The 15,375-nt window shown below is 37.6% G+C and overlaps 1 protein-coding gene and 1 non-coding gene across 2 annotated transcripts; both read right to left on the reverse strand.

The window, feature by feature from the left end:
- Nucleotides 1–2,085: 2,085 nt before the first annotated feature.
- On the reverse strand, nt 2,086–2,192 carry LOC148565765 (small nucleolar RNA R71). The gene has a single exon (XR_015884946.1). It is a non-coding gene; the product is annotated as a small nucleolar RNA R71 (small nucleolar RNA).
- Nucleotides 2,193–9,374: 7,182 nt separating this feature from the next.
- Nucleotides 9,375–14,806, reverse strand: LOC107640962 (uncharacterized). Its single transcript, XM_016344467.2, has 7 exons — nt 14,530–14,806; nt 13,372–14,261; nt 12,321–13,262; nt 11,799–11,933; nt 11,556–11,756; nt 10,865–11,191; nt 9,375–9,446 (listed from the first exon to the last, which is right to left on the reverse strand). The coding sequence occupies exons 1-7, from the start codon at nt 14,804–14,806 to the stop codon at nt 9,375–9,377; spliced, it is 2,844 nt and encodes a 947-aa protein (XP_016199953.2).
- Nucleotides 14,807–15,375: the final 569 nt, after the last annotated feature.

Consider the following 15,375-nt stretch of genomic DNA (forward strand, 5'->3'; position numbering starts at 1 on the left):
TTAAACTTTATTTTACTTAAAAATAGGAAAAGATATTATTTAGTTTTAGGAAATATATATTTTACATTAATTAGGATTGGATAAAAAAAGGGAAAAGATACAATCAGGATCTCTTCTCTTCTACCTCATTCTGCACTTTACAGTTTACCTGAATCCTTATTTTCTCTCTGAACCATGAGCAACTAAACATCCATTGTTAAGGTTAGGAGCTCTGTCTATTGTATGGATTGATACTATTATTTTTTTATTTTAATTCATGTACTGATTTATAATTCCAGAATTGTTTTCGTTCTTTATTTTATGAATTTGGGTAGAACGGAAGTATGACCTTGTTCTAATTGAGTTCTTGTATAACTTGAAAAAGCTCTTTACTTGAACAACAGCTTGAAAACATATTCTCCTAAATCTCTAATTATCTGGACTTAATGGGATACGTGACATATAATCCTTTTATATTTGGGTAATTAGGATTTTTGTGGCATACAAACTAGAATTGAACTTCACCCTCTAATTGGAATTAAGTGACCAAGGAATTGGCGGTTGATGAATTTTAGAGGAGACTAAAAAGGTCTAAGGAATTAGGGTTTAGTCACATATAGTTTGCCATGAATTAAATCTTGCATGATTAAAATAGTTAGTAAGAAAAGTGAATCCGAAAAATAGATAACTCTGATGCCTTAACTATTTCTCCATATATTATTCACAACTTGTTTACTGCTTGCTTTATTAATTTTTGAATTACTGTTTAATTCTTTTGAATACCAAACACTCTTTTCTATTTGTCTAACTAAGTAAATTAATCAACCATTGTTGCTTAGTCCATCAATCATCGTGGGATCGACCCTCATTCACTTGAGGTACTACTTGGTACGACCCGGTGCACTTGTCGGTTAGTTTGTGGGTTATAAATTCCGCACCAAGTTTTTGGCGCCGTTGCCGGAGATTGACTGTGATTGACAACTACTCGTTGTTTGATTGCTTAGATTAGATAATTTTTCTTTTAATTAGTTTCTTTTAACATTATTAATTTTTATTTTCCATTTCGTTTTGTTCCTTTAATTTTTCTCTTTTTCTTTTCGTTAGCTTTCCCCCCTCCCCTATTTCTTTCTTTTTCTTTTATTTTATTGTGTAGTTTTAATATATATATATATATATATATATATATATATATATATATAATAAAAAAAAGAGACTTCGTTCTTTTCCTATTATTTATTCCTCTTTTAATATTTCATTTTTTTATAGGCGCATTTGCTTTAGTTTTAATTATATTTGTCCCTAATTTTCGAATATTGCAATATTTATTTTTTTTTTAATTTCTGAAATTAAGTTTGATGTTACCTAATCAATTCTATTTTAATTTTTCTATTTAATTTTTCTTTTTTTTATTTTGAATTTTTAGCTTAAATTTAGTTATAATTTTCGAAAAATTCCTAGAGTTAATTGTTTAGTGTTGTTATTTTATTTCTTTACACAGGTTACCTCACTGGGAATTCTCTATACTCTGACATAGAGAGTTCCATCTTTTCTTGTCTTCTGTCTGTTTATGAGCAGGAACAAGGACAAGAAACCTCTGTTAGACTTTGATCCTAAACCTGAAAGGACTTTTAGGCGGCGTTTACAACAAGCAAGACTGTACAAGGCTACAGGGTCCAATATGGATCATAATAATGCTGTTAATGCCAATGTGGCAAATCTAGTTGGGAATGAGCAGCCTAGAAGAGTGCTTGGCTCTTACACTGCGCCTAATGCAAATCTTTATGGAAAAAGCATTGTGGTGACTCCCATAGCTACAAACAATTTTGAACTGAAGCCTCAACTTGTCACTCTTGTGCAAAAAATTGCCAGTATCATGGACTTCCTCAGGAAGACCCGATTCAATTTATTTCTGATTTTCTGCAGATTTGTGATACTGTAAAGACCAATGGAGTAAATCCTGAGGTATACAGACTCATGCTCTTCCCGTTTGTTGTGAGGGATAGAGCAAAGCTGTGGTTAGATTCTCAACCCAAGGAGAGTCTAGATACTTGGGACAAGATTGTCACCGGCTTTCTGACTAAATTTTTCCCACCTCAAAAGCTGACTAAGCTAAGAGTGGAGGTTCAGACTTTCAGATAGAAAAAGGGTGAGACCCTTTATGAAGCTTGGGAGAGATTCAAGCTATTTACTGGGCAGTGCCCTCCAGACATATTCTCTAGATGGACTCAGCTGGATATATTTTATGAGGGCTTATGTGAAATGTCCAAGATGCACTTAGATAATTCTGCAGGTAGTTCTTTGCACATGAAGAAGACACCAGAGGAGATTATTGAGCTTATTGAGTTGGTTGCTAACAACCAATACTTATATTCCTCCAACAGGAATCATTTGCACTCTGAGACCTCTCAGAAGAGAGGCGTGTTGGAAGTGGAAGCTGTTAATGCTCTTCTTGCTTAGAACAAGCTTATGTCTCAGCAAATAAATCTACTTACTCAACAATTGAGTGGAATGCAAGTTTCAGCTGTCAACACCCAAAATCCACATCAAGAGGTCCCTTATGACATGACAGGTAATTTTATACAAAATAAAAATTATAATTATGCTCAATCTTCTTCTTAATAGGTCAATTACATGGGGAGTGCTCCTAGAAATCCCAATAATGATCCCTATTCTAAGACCTACAATCAAGGGTGGAGAAATCACCCAAATTCTGGGTGGAAAGAGCAACCTCAGAGGCCACAAAATTTTAATAATAATTCTCAGGGTAGTTTTCAACAGAATAATTTTAATAATCACCAGTTTCAGTCATCTCAGCAAAGAACTTCTCAGCCCCAGCAGAATAATGATTTGGAAGCAATATTGGCAAGTTTTAGACAGGAAACTAGAGCATCAATCAAGAACTTGGAGATTCAGATGGGTCAATTAGCCACAAAAGTTAATGAAATTGATCAGAGGACCACTAATAGCCTTCCTGGTAACACAATTCCAAATCCAAGAGAGGACTGCAAGGCTATCACCTTGATAAGTGGACATGTGGCAAGTACGGAAGCACAAGTTAATGAGGAGCCTGTTGAAAAAGAACCTCCAGAGGAGAAGAAGGAAGAAGTAGAGCACGTCCCTCCAAAGCGTGCGGATAACCCATTCCCAGACTCTCTTGACACTTATCCTACGTTGCCAAAAGCTCCTGAGTACAAGCCTAAAATGCCATATCCTCAGAGACTTCAAAAGGAGACCAAGGACAAGCAGTTTTCAAAGTTCTTGGAAGTCTTCAAAAAGTTGCAAATCAATATTCCTTTTGCTGAGGTTTTAGAGCAAATGCCTTTCTATGTCAAGTTCATGAAAGAGCTGTTGTCAAAGAAGAAGCCTTTAAGGGGAGATGAGGCAGTGGTCCTAACTAAGGAATGTAGTGCCATAATTCAGAATAACTTGCCAAGGAAGATGCCAGATCCAGGGAGCTTTCAAATTCTATGCACTATTGGGAGCACAACCTTTGAGAAAGCATTATGTGATCTGGGAGCAAGCATCAATTTAATGCCCTTGTCTGTGATGAAGAAGCTGCAAATCTAAGAGGCACAACCCACAAGGATAGCATTACAGATGGCAGACAAATCTATAAAGCCTACATACGGATTAATGGAGAATATCTTGGTCAAAGTGGATAAGTTCTTCCTCCCAGCAGATTTTGTGATTCTTGACACAAGGGAGGATGAGAATGCCTCTATAATTCTGGGAAGGCCATTCCTAGCCACTGGAAGAGCTCTGATTGATGTGGAAGAAGGTGAATTAGTGCTTAGAGTGCATAATGAGCAACTAGTCTTTCATGTCTTCAAGGATATACATTCAGCAGGTGAAAAAGAGAGGTGCATGCAGACTGAGCTTATTGATCCAAACCTTAAAGAACCCCCTGATGATGCTAGCAGAAATTGCAGTTCAAGCCTCCTTTGGTGACAACCAATAAAATTCCTCCTGACATCAAACCTAAGTTTGGTATCGGAAACGCATCATCCACCAAGGCGGAGGTTCCCAAAAAGAAGAAAGTACCCAGGGGATGGAGAAACAAAAAGATTTTCACTGAAAACTTCTCCCCAGGAATGAAGGTGGTGTTGACTAGCAATCCAATATTCACTTATATAATAAACAGAATCCTCTCTCTGGAGCATATTGAGCTATTTTATGGGGACACAGGGAGAAGATTCACAGTGAGGGGAGAAGAGTTAAGCCCCTATGATCCTCCTCCTTAGAGGAGCTGACTGTCAAGCTAGTGACGGTAAAGAAGTGCTTGTCGGGAGGCAACCCAATAATTTCGTATCCTTAGTTATTTTTTCGTTGCATTGATTTTATTATTTATTTTATTGTTATTGAGTTTTTACTGTTTTTCCTTTATTTTACGTGTATTTGATCATGCAGAATTTTTAGAACAAGAACCAGACACTTAGAAAAATTTTGGAACACTCTGGAGAAGGTTGGGTCTGCCAGTTCCACGCTGATTTTCCAAGTTCAGCGTGGCATATGCGTGCAAATTCGAAGGGAGCCTCTGCCAAGTCCATGCTGAACTTGAAAAATCCCAAGTTCAGCATGGCATACGACGTTAAGTGGGTAAAAATGCTTGAAGACCCACGCTGAACTTGAAAAGTCCCAAGTTCAGCGTGAAGAACGACGTAAAAAGGGAACGCATACGCGAAAAGTGGCGCTGAACTTACCCACTCCAAATTCAGCGTGGGAACCATGAAGTAAAGAAGAAATTACCACTGCCAAAGGGACGCTGAACTTGGCCCCGACATTCGTGGATATTTATAATAATAAAAAAAATAGCAGGGTCCACGCTGAACTCGGGATGCACCAAGTTCGGCGTGAAGAGGAAGAGTGCATACGAAGGCTGCGGCACTGAACTTGCTTCCTTTCAAGTTCAGCGTGGATCACGTTACTTTGGCCTACAATCAAGCAAATTCCTACGGTATATCCCACCAAATCACCACAATACCTGAACCAAATCAATTCCATTCCTTCCCCACACCTTAACTGATTCTCTTTCCTAAATTTCTTGAGCCCAAATACCTTCCACCACTTCTTTTCCTTCCCAATATAAACTAACCCCGTGATCAAAGCCCTCCCCCAAACCTGTGATCAAAGCCCCCCCCCCCTTCCCCCTTATATTTATATATTTTCTATATTTATATATCTACGTCCCCCCTCCCCCCTCCCCGCCCCCACCCAATTTATAATTATATATTTATACACATATATTTATATATTTTTATATTTCTATATTTATATATATATGTCCTCCAATACTATATATATATATATAAATTAAAAAATAAATAATTCTATATATATATAAATAAAATATATAAAAAAATCACAAACTATAAAAAAATAAAAATCAAATAAAATAAAATAAATTAATATTTTAATTATTTTAATCTCTCTTGTCTTTTTATCATTTTATTCTTCTTTTTTAGTAATAATTATTTTTACTCATTTGTATGTCTTTTTATGTCTTTCCCGGTTTTCAGATTTTCTTTGCTTAAGGACAAGCATCCTTTTAAGTTTGGTGTTGTCGCTTCGCTTGTGGCTTTTCTTTTTATTCTAATAGCACCAAAGGGAGATGAATCATCTTTACGGAGGAGTACAGTTTGAAGAATGAAACGGCCACTAGGATAACTGAGGTGGTTGAGTTCCTTTCATTCTATATTTTCTCCCGTTCTTATTATGTTATATTCCTGTTTTTTTTTCTGTTTATTCTGCTATTGCATGATCAGTTCTTATTTCAATTCCTAGGTTCTAGTTAATTTACCGTTTATTTTGTTATTTGATTTTTATTCTGAAAGTGTGTCTCATGTATTGCTTACTGAGCTTGAATCAAAAGAAAAAAAATATAATGCATGAGAAAGTGAGTTTATATTTAAGATTAGTCTTATTTACTTAAATGTGGTGGTGTTATTCGTGGTTCTGAATGAATGATATGAACAGTGCATATTTGAAATTGAATCAAAGGATTTTGATGTACGAGGAACAAGAATTTAGAGAACTATTATGAATTCTCTGAAGTAAACAAAAATTTAATCCTTGAAGCAAAAGAAACAGCAAAAGAAAAATAAAAGCAAGGTCTAAGGCTCTGAGCATCAATGACTAGGGAGGTCAGACATGATTAAAAACTCAAAGAGTTGTTTTCCTAGTCATATGCTTGTGGTGTTCTTGTATCAAGTAATCCTTGAGACAGAACATTTAGAGTCGAGATCAATTGTATTCAGCAGAGTATGCCAAAGGCTTTGAGCACCACTGTCTAGGAGTAGCTGAAAGAAAAATCAGAACTTCAAGAGAGTTCCCCAGTTAAGTGCTTGTGGTGTTTCTGTGTCAAGTAAAGTTTGAGACAAAACATTTAAAGTCACGACTAGAATCAAGGGGCAAAGCACCAAAGAAAAGAGAGTTAAAGTAAATTTTGCTGTATTCAAGGATTAAACTGGAGAATAAAGCTCAGAGAATTCATAATATTATCTGAATTCTAATTCTGAATGACAGTGACATTCCTCTAATTCAACGGAGAGTGAGATGCCAAAACTGTTCAGAGTTACAATGAATAAACCACATTTTAAGAATAGACTTGAGCATAATTGAACTCTCACTTCTCATGCAAATTCACATCTTAATCATGTACTAATTTTGGTTGCTCGAGGACAAGCAACAATTCAAGTTTGGTGTTGTGATGCGTGAGCATCTTTCTTGTCTTTTTCTAGTGAATTTGCATTCAATTTATTGAGTTTAATCAAGAATTAATTATCTTTTAGCCACTATGGAAGCTACTTTGAGTCGTGTGCAATTCTGTTTATTTTAGGTAGCATTCAGATGGATTTGATGGAGTTTCTGCTGAAAAATAGAAGAATGTGAATGATGCTGTCAACCCTGACCTCTCTACACTCAAACCTGAATAAATCGAGCTACAGAAGTCCAATTGACGTGATTCTAGTGGCGTTGGAAAGCTAACTTTCAAAGATTTCCGACAATATATAATAGTCCATACTTCTTCTCCATCAATTCTTCCAAGGCTGCGCGTAACTTGAGATTTCTCAAGTTAGGCGTGGACTATTAAGGAATCTAGTGTCCCCAACTCTCCAAGAAGCAAGCACGCAATCTCATATTAATTCTGATTTAAACTTTATTTATTTAAAAATAGAAAAAGATATTATTTAGTTTTAAGAAATATATATTTTATATTAATTAGGATTAGATAAAAAAGGAAAAAGATACAATCAGGATCTCTTCTCTTCTACCTCATTCCGTACTTTACAGTTTACCTAAATCCTTATTTTCTCTCTGAACCATGAGCAGCTAAACCTCCACTGTTAAGGTTAGGAGCTCTGTCTATTGTATGGATTGATACTATTATTTTTCTATTTTAATTCATGTACTGATTTATAATTCAAGAATTATTTTCGTTCTTTATTTTATTAATTTGGGTGAAACGGAAGTATGACCCTTGTTCTAATTGAGTTCTTGTATAACTTGGAAAAGCTCTTTACTTGAACAATAGCTTGAAAATATATTCTCCTAAATCTCTAATTATTTGGACTTAATGGGATACGTGACATATAATCCTTTTATATTTGGATAATTAGGATTTTTGTGGCATATAAACTAGAATTGAACTTCACCCTCTAATTGGAATCAAGTGACCAAGGAATTGGCGGTTGATGAATTTTAGAGGAGACTAAAAAGGTCTAAGGAATTAGGGTTTAGTCACATATAGTTTGCCATGAATTAAATCTTGCATGATTAAAATAGTTAGTAAGAAAAGTCAATCCAAAAAATAGATAACTCTTATGCCTTAACTGTTTCTCCATATATTATTCACAACTTGTTTACTGCTTGCTTTATTAATTTTTGAATTACTGTTTAATACTTTTGAATACCAAACACTCTTTTCTATTTGTCTAACTAAGTAAATTAATCAACCATTATTGCTTAGTCCATCAATCCTCGTGGGATCGACCCTCATTCACTTGAGGTACAACTTGGTACGACCGAGTGCACTTGTCGATTAGTTTGTGGGTTATAAATTCTGCACCAGCCGACTTCTGGTGCTTGCTCAGATTCATCACCGCATCCCATCTATATCACCAATATGTCCCTGCTGTCATGAAGCAACAGAAACAGCCATTCATTGTTTGATCGATTGCTCTAGAATTAAAGATGTATGGTCTCAAAGTTATCTTCGTGACTGTCTTCTCCCTCAGAGTCCTAACAACTTTTGGACATGGTGGACTGCATCAACAGAGATGCTTAACCCGTTGAAGAATGCTGACCGTAATCCTCAATTGCTTGCCATCATTTGCTGGAACTGCTGCAAAAGCTCGCAACCAGTTGATTTTTTAAGGTTCTACTTTAATGCCGTCTGCCATTCTAGCAAGCTCTGTCAAGTTGTTCCGTGAAATCCAAAGAACTCCCAGTTTAGGTCGTCTTCGCCATGAGGCAAACTCTTAATTTTATTCAATTTGATTTATCATTCTTTCTTCTTTAAGATTTTTCTTCGTTTTTCGACCACGCACCGTTGGATGAGTACCTTCAGTGTAGTGTTTTTAGAAAATTCTCAGCTTTTATTATGCTATCCTACTTTTGGACATCTTTGTATTTCATTTTTCAATAATTAATGAAATATAACCTACTATCTTTAGAAAAAAAAAAACACTACCAATACAAAATCCAAAATATATTTCCTTTCCTGATATCTTAGTGTTATTTTTTTTATTTTTTGCTAAAAGTAATATGAAATTAGTTTTCTACCGTGGATTATTATATCATCCACGCATATATCATCGTTATAGATTTTTTTTTTGACAGGATCGTTATAGAATTTTTAATAGAGCTGACAGTAGAATAATAATGTAACAATTTTAAAATATTAGAGACTTAAATATAATATTTAAAATATTAGAAATAATTTTAAAATTTAGTTCAAACATTAAAAACAAAAATGATATTTTATTCTTTTTTCATTCATATTTAAACGATATCATATTGAAAAGGATTCTTTTTTTAAAAAAACAGAGTAAAACTTTGACCTAGTTTGGTTTTTAAAAATCAACCAGATCACTGATTTTCATAAACTTTGAAGGTTCAAATCGGTTCTCACATGTTCTGATATAAGGTCAATTCTGCTAATAATTCAATCCGATTTAGTGGACGGATGACTAGTTCTTCAGTTTGGTGGGAGAAAGGTGGTCTAATTTTTACAATTAAAGTTTAAATTTTGTATATTTTAATTTAGAAATGGTCCTTAAATGAGTGAAACACTAATCATTGACCAAAATATGGGTTAGAGATGGTAAAAATTTTTTAGGTACAAAAATTACCATAAGGACCGTTCCAAATGAGGATCCAATTGCGGGAAATTTTTTTCACGGAGATAGAGACGGGGCAAAATTCACCTGAGGCAGGCGCGGGAATTCCCACCCCGTCCTCATTAATTCCTAAAATTCATAAATTTACTTAATTGTCCTTAATAGTTTATTTCTCATATATATTTTTTAGTCATTTCACATGCCATATATATAGAAAGAAAAACTCTAAATTCCTAATCCTTATTTGCATAACTCTTCTTCAATTCAGAGATCCCTAATATCGTCCATAATCCATCCAATCTCTCTGCAACTACCCTGTTGCCACTATCCTTTTTCACCGCACCGTCACTCCTCACTACGTCGTCAACCATCACCGCGTCGTTCTCTCTGTTCATCATTCTTTCTCCTCTTCAAGGTTACGTCTGTAACTCCACCGTCGTGTCCATTCTCTTCTCTGTTGTCGCGTCCCCCACCTCGTCCATTGCTCTGTGCTCTGCCTCACCATCATGTCCCCTATCTCATCAGTTTAAAATAAATTATTGTTTGTCGTTTAGTCTTTTTGTATAAAATCTTGTTGTTTTGTATAGGACAAATATTTGCATCTCTACTCCTATAAAAATTAATAACCAGTCAGAATTATCGGAGAGATGAAGAATAGAGACCCCGTAGAAAATGGGATTCGCAAAAAATGGAGATGGGACAATATTTTCCCACAGCAGGATCGAGAGTGGGGACAGAGACCAAATTTGAAGGCGAAAACAGAAAACAGCGAGACATCCCCCACCTTCACCCTGCTCTATTGCCATCCCTAACATGAGTAATACAAGGATGTGGGAATTAGCAAAACACCCTTCCATTTTGTACTTTCAAACAAAAAAAGGATTTAATACAATTCAGTTTCTTAAAATTGTATTTTTTAAATTTAAAAAAATTTACAATTCTCTCTTCCATATTTTATACTTGCAAAATACTCCCACATCAAGTAAAATATCAAATTTTGTAACTTTATTGTGCTTGACATTATAGTCTCCAATATATATTTTTTTGTGTTTAAACATGGAAAGAAACAAAGCAAACACTATCCTATATCCGAGCGAATAATTTGCTGGAGATCAGCACAAGGCTCAGACCAAATAACATTATTAGAGTTACTCTTGGCACCATATCTAGCCATCCAATCCGCAGCTCTATTTGCTTCTCGGGACACCCACTCAACGTGAACAAGCCAAGGACGAGATAAAAGCTCCTAAATCTTGTGAACCAAATCTGTTACTTCAGATGAATACCCACTTGTAAGCTCATGCATGATGGTCAGAATGTCAAGGCAATCCGTTTCACATATAATATCCCTCAAACCGCAACCCAAACTAAAACCAGCTCCCTCCAAGCAGCAAATAATTCACATCTGATGATAGACCAGGGGGAATGCTTCCAGAGCAGCCCGAGACCCAATCTCCCTTAGAATCTCTAATAATACACCCAAATCCCGCTAAATTTGAATCTTGATACAAGCTTGCATCACAATTAACTTTAAAACTGTTGCATACCGGTGGTTCCCAACACAAGCAATTTTGGAGAGACATAAAGGCATTGTTTCGATTCCTGTAAATCTGTAAGTCCTTGGCGATAATTCTGGCCAAGGCAACAACCTTGTGGTCTGTCCAAGGGTTGTCAGTATTGAATATGTCATTGCACCTATGTTTCCATACCCACCAAAGTCCTACACCAAAAGATGCCTCATTGTTAGCCAAGGCCTTCCGAAACCACTCTTCAAGAGCAGTACTCCAACATATGCCAAATTGCCTTTGATCGATCACAGTCTCTAAGGCAATGCTCCATAGTAACCTGCGCCTTGTTACATCTCTTACACATATCTGAAGAAACTAAATGCCGCTTGAATCGAAAGGTCTCAGTTGGTAGAGCATCATGTAAGCCAAGCCACATAGTAAATTTGAACTTCTCCGGAATGTTTGTATTCCACAACTAGTTCCAGTTACTATTGGCATTCCAATTTAATGTTTTCTCTAATAACCATCTATAACCCTCCCTTGCACTATACTTTTTTGTTGCTGCATGCCACCTTTCCTACTGTGGCTCCAACTCAGTCGAACTAGGATATCTCAGACCACAAATAAACTGCTTAATCTCATGCGGAATAGGCGTGGTAAAACTATCAACCTCCCAAGACACCCCTTTCCACAAGTCAGCCACTATAAAATCTGATTCAGAAATATGTACATAAGGAACAAGGTTGCAAAGCTTACCAAAAGGAGTCCACTCATCATACCAAACTGATTTGTGGATATCCCCAATATTCCAATGAAGCCCTTCCTTGAGATGCTCATAGGCACTAACAATGTTCTTCCAGGTAGCCGATGAAGAATTTCTATTGTTTTCGTTCATACCAAATTGATTCCTGAGATATTTATGCTTCAGAACCTGCACCCACAACTTCTCACTATTATTTAGACAATCGCATACCAAATTTCCTAGAAGCTCCATGTTAGCACAAGTAGTATCCCTAATACCCAATCCTCCTGCCCTTTTAGGAGTTATGGCGACCTCCCACCTGACCAGAGGCAGCCCTTTGCTGGTCGCTTGGCCTTTCCACAAGAACTGTCTCATCAAGGAATCAATTTTATTACATGCATACTTTGGGAGAAGAGAAATTTGCATTTCATAAACCGGGATAGAGGCCATAACCAATTTAACAAGACAAACCCTCCCTGCCATATTTAGTAGGCATCCTTTCCAACTGGAGAGCTTCCTCGAAAATCTTTCAATAACCTCCTGAGCCATCTTCCTGGAAGCTCTAGCATGACCAATGTTAATTCTCAGGTATTTACCCAAATTATTGCAGAACCGGATGTTAGAAACCCTTGAGAGAACCTCTTTTCTCCTCTCCGACACCCTCTTGGAACACTAGGCCTTTGACTTATGAAGATTTACTTTCAAACCTGACGCTCTAGAAAACAAATCCAGGCAATGTATAACCTCTATTACTTGAGCTTTCGATGCCTTACAGAAAAACAAAAGATCATCTGCAAACATCAAATGAGAGAGTCGTGGTCCGTTCCTAGAAACCGCTACCGGGTTCCACAAACCTTGGGAAACTCTATGAAAGATAAAGCAGGCAAGCATTTCCATACAAAGTACAAATAGATAAGGAGACATGGGATCTCCTTGCCTCAACCCTCTCTTTGGATTGAAATTTTGGAGCCTGTTTCTATTCCATAAAACTGACAACGAAGAGGAAGTCACACAATTCAATATAAGATTAATGGTAGCCTTTGGAAACCCAAACCGGACCAAAGAAGCTTCCAAAAACCGCCAGTCTACCCTGTCATAAGCTTTTTCTAAATCAATCTTGAACGCCATGGTCCCTTTTCGAGACTTAGTGTTCCTCATGAAGTGCATAATCTCCTGAGCAATGATAATATTCTCTGTGGTTCCTCTTCCTAGAATGAACCCTCCTTGCAAAGGACCAATGATCTCCGACAAGAAAGGTCTGAACCTGTTAACTAGAACTTTTGTGACAATTTTATAAATTACATTACATAAGCTAATAGACCGAAACTCCCGTAAGGAAGAGGGAACTTCCACTTTAGGAATTAGAACAACGAGAGTATCGAAAATAGCAGCATTCATTGGCTCACCCTCAAAGGCTCGCTTGACCAGTCCACACACATCATTGCTAAGAGAGTCCCAAAACTCTTTGTAGAAAATTGCTTGAAATCCATCTAGCCCTGGGGCTTTAAACGAACTCATGGTCATCACAGCTCTTTTAACCTCTTCAGACGTCACTGGTTCCAGTAGCTTTTGACAAGCCTCAGTACTAAGAGACGGGCAAGGAAAATGCCCCATGGCATCCAGGTCGATATCCTCCCTTGTAGAAAAGAGTTTTTGAAAGAAAGAATTTGCCGCCATTTTGTAGAGTCGAAGTCTCTGTGGCCCAAGACCCATCCTCCAAAAAAAACCCATGAATTTTGTTCCTCTTTCGCCTGATAACCGTCTGCAGATGAAAAAATTTTGTATTTCTGTCTCCACATCTCACCCATTGTTCTCTAGATTTTTGATACCACAACAGCTCTTCTTGAAGAAGGACATCATTCAGTTCTTGATGCAAAACTTGCTCTTTGATCCTAGGCTGCTGATCCTCCTGACTCTCCAGAGTAATCTGAACGTCATTCAAAAGCCTCTCCAGCTCCATTTTCTTAACAAAAATATTGCCAAAAACCTTTTTATTGAAGCTAGTTGCATCTTTTTGAACCTCCAACAAACATTTGACCACATCCGGAGCTCTTTTATTCCAAGCTGTATGAACAACATTCTTAAAAAGAGGATGAGTCATCCATGCAGCCTGGAATCTAAACGGATGATGGCCCTTGGTAGCCCTCTCTGCTATCTTGCACCTAGTGAACAACGGGCAATGATCAGAGTGAAGGCGCGCTAGCACCTCAGTATAAGCCTCCAGAAACATCAGTCGCCAGTCCTGGTTGATGACTGCTCTATCAAGCTTCTTAGCCACCTGCACCCCACCTTTCACCTTCCTGTACCAAGTGAATCTTCTCCCAATAGCCCCCATATCAAATAGCCCACAATTCTCCAATGTTTCTGCAAATTGTTCTGCTCTGGCAAGTCTAAACTGCCCCCCTCTAACTTCACTCTGCAACAGCACATCATTAAAGTCCCCTAACACAATCCAAGGTCCGTGGATCATATTGGCAATCCTTGTCAAGTCACCCCATAGTTCTTTACGCCGATGTATATATGGATTAGCATACACTACACTACAGTAACTAGAAGTATTGCCCATAGTGATTTCAAAACTGATACATTGATCAATTACATCCAATACTCTCACAGAAATATTTGAATTAGAACATAGAACCCAGATACCCCCACTATGACCATTAGCTTCAACAATACCAACACCCTGGTAACCTAGATTATTCCAAAAAGATTTCATCCTCTCGAAAGGAATATGGGTTTCAAACAGAACGAAAAAAGTAGGGTGAAATTTATTCACTAACTCTTTACTATGAACTCAGGCCAATTTATTATAGGCCCCTCTAATATTCCAAAATAGAAAGTTTAAATCTAAATAATCCATAAAACAATTGTACTGTAAAAAGGATCAACCTCAACCGAAGTCCCTAACGAGATGATGAAGATCCACCATCATATCCCCCTGAGACTTGCTTGTCCTTACCTGGTTGTTGCCCGGTTTGCCTGTGTCCCTCCACTGACAACCCTTCCAATTTGCTGATTTGCTGCTTGTTAGTGTCGCCAAGGCAGTTCGGAGTCGACGGCGAATTCTGCAAAGAAGAAGGGCGCAACCTCTTGTGTCCATTTTTTAAAATGGTAGTGAAAGTCGGCACCGCAACGGAGACAGCTTTGCCCTTCACCCCTTGCTGTTTGGAAGACGCCGTGCGTGTTTGAGATCCGCCAACCAACCCGGTCTTCACCCCTGATTCGGCTCCTCTCATACGTAGCCCAAAGTCACGGTTCTGGTCCAATTTCTGATTTGAGTGCACCGGCACTTTGTCTTTAGAGGTTTGTTAGGCTTTGTTTGATTGGCTCAATTTTTCTCTCCTTTTACCGCTGACTTTGGTCCAGCCAGCCTCATTTCCCAAATGCTAGGACCCCACTTCCTTCCCATGCAACGTATCACCCAATTCCTCCCCAATTTCTGCAACTATCACTGAATCTTCGAGTTTGCATCCAAATTCAAAAATTTTTTCCTTTGAGACTTCTTGTGGCTGCACCACCTGGGCCGTCATCTCGGTCACTGATGTTTTCTTTCGATCCACCTTTTCTGACTCTATCGGGGTCATTCTGCAGTCAGTTGCTGGATGCCCGAAACAGTTGCACTTGTCACAAATAAGGTGTAAGCATTCATACTCCACCTTATATTCAAACTCATCGACAATCACACTCCGGACCACCAGCAAACCAAGATTAATTTACACACAAGCTCGAGCAAATTTCCCCCGCTCCGCTGACTTAGTAGCCAGATCCACCTTGACTGGTCCCTCCACAGCAGAAGCAATTCTCA

This window comes from Arachis ipaensis, chromosome B5 (genome assembly GCF_059453495.1).
Source record: "Arachis ipaensis isolate K30076 ecotype BB chromosome B5, ASM5945349v1, whole genome shotgun sequence".
In the NCBI taxonomy this organism is placed as follows: Eukaryota; Viridiplantae; Streptophyta; class Magnoliopsida; order Fabales; family Fabaceae; genus Arachis; species Arachis ipaensis.

Excerpts from the sequence above, each read along its gene's own strand:
- LOC107640962 (XM_016344467.2), bottom strand. The coding sequence starts at position 14,806 with ATGAGAGGAGCCGAATCAGGGGTGAAGACCGGGTTGGTTGGCGGATCT. Across the intron at positions 14,262-14,529 it reads GCAAACCGGGCAACAACCAG|GTTACCAGGGTGTTGGTATT; the intron begins GTAAGGACAAGC and ends GGAATAATCTAG. Across the intron at positions 11,757-11,798 it reads TGGAGCTTCTAGGAAATTTG|GTTCTGAAGCATAAATATCT; the intron begins GTATGCGATTGT and ends TTGTGGGTGCAG.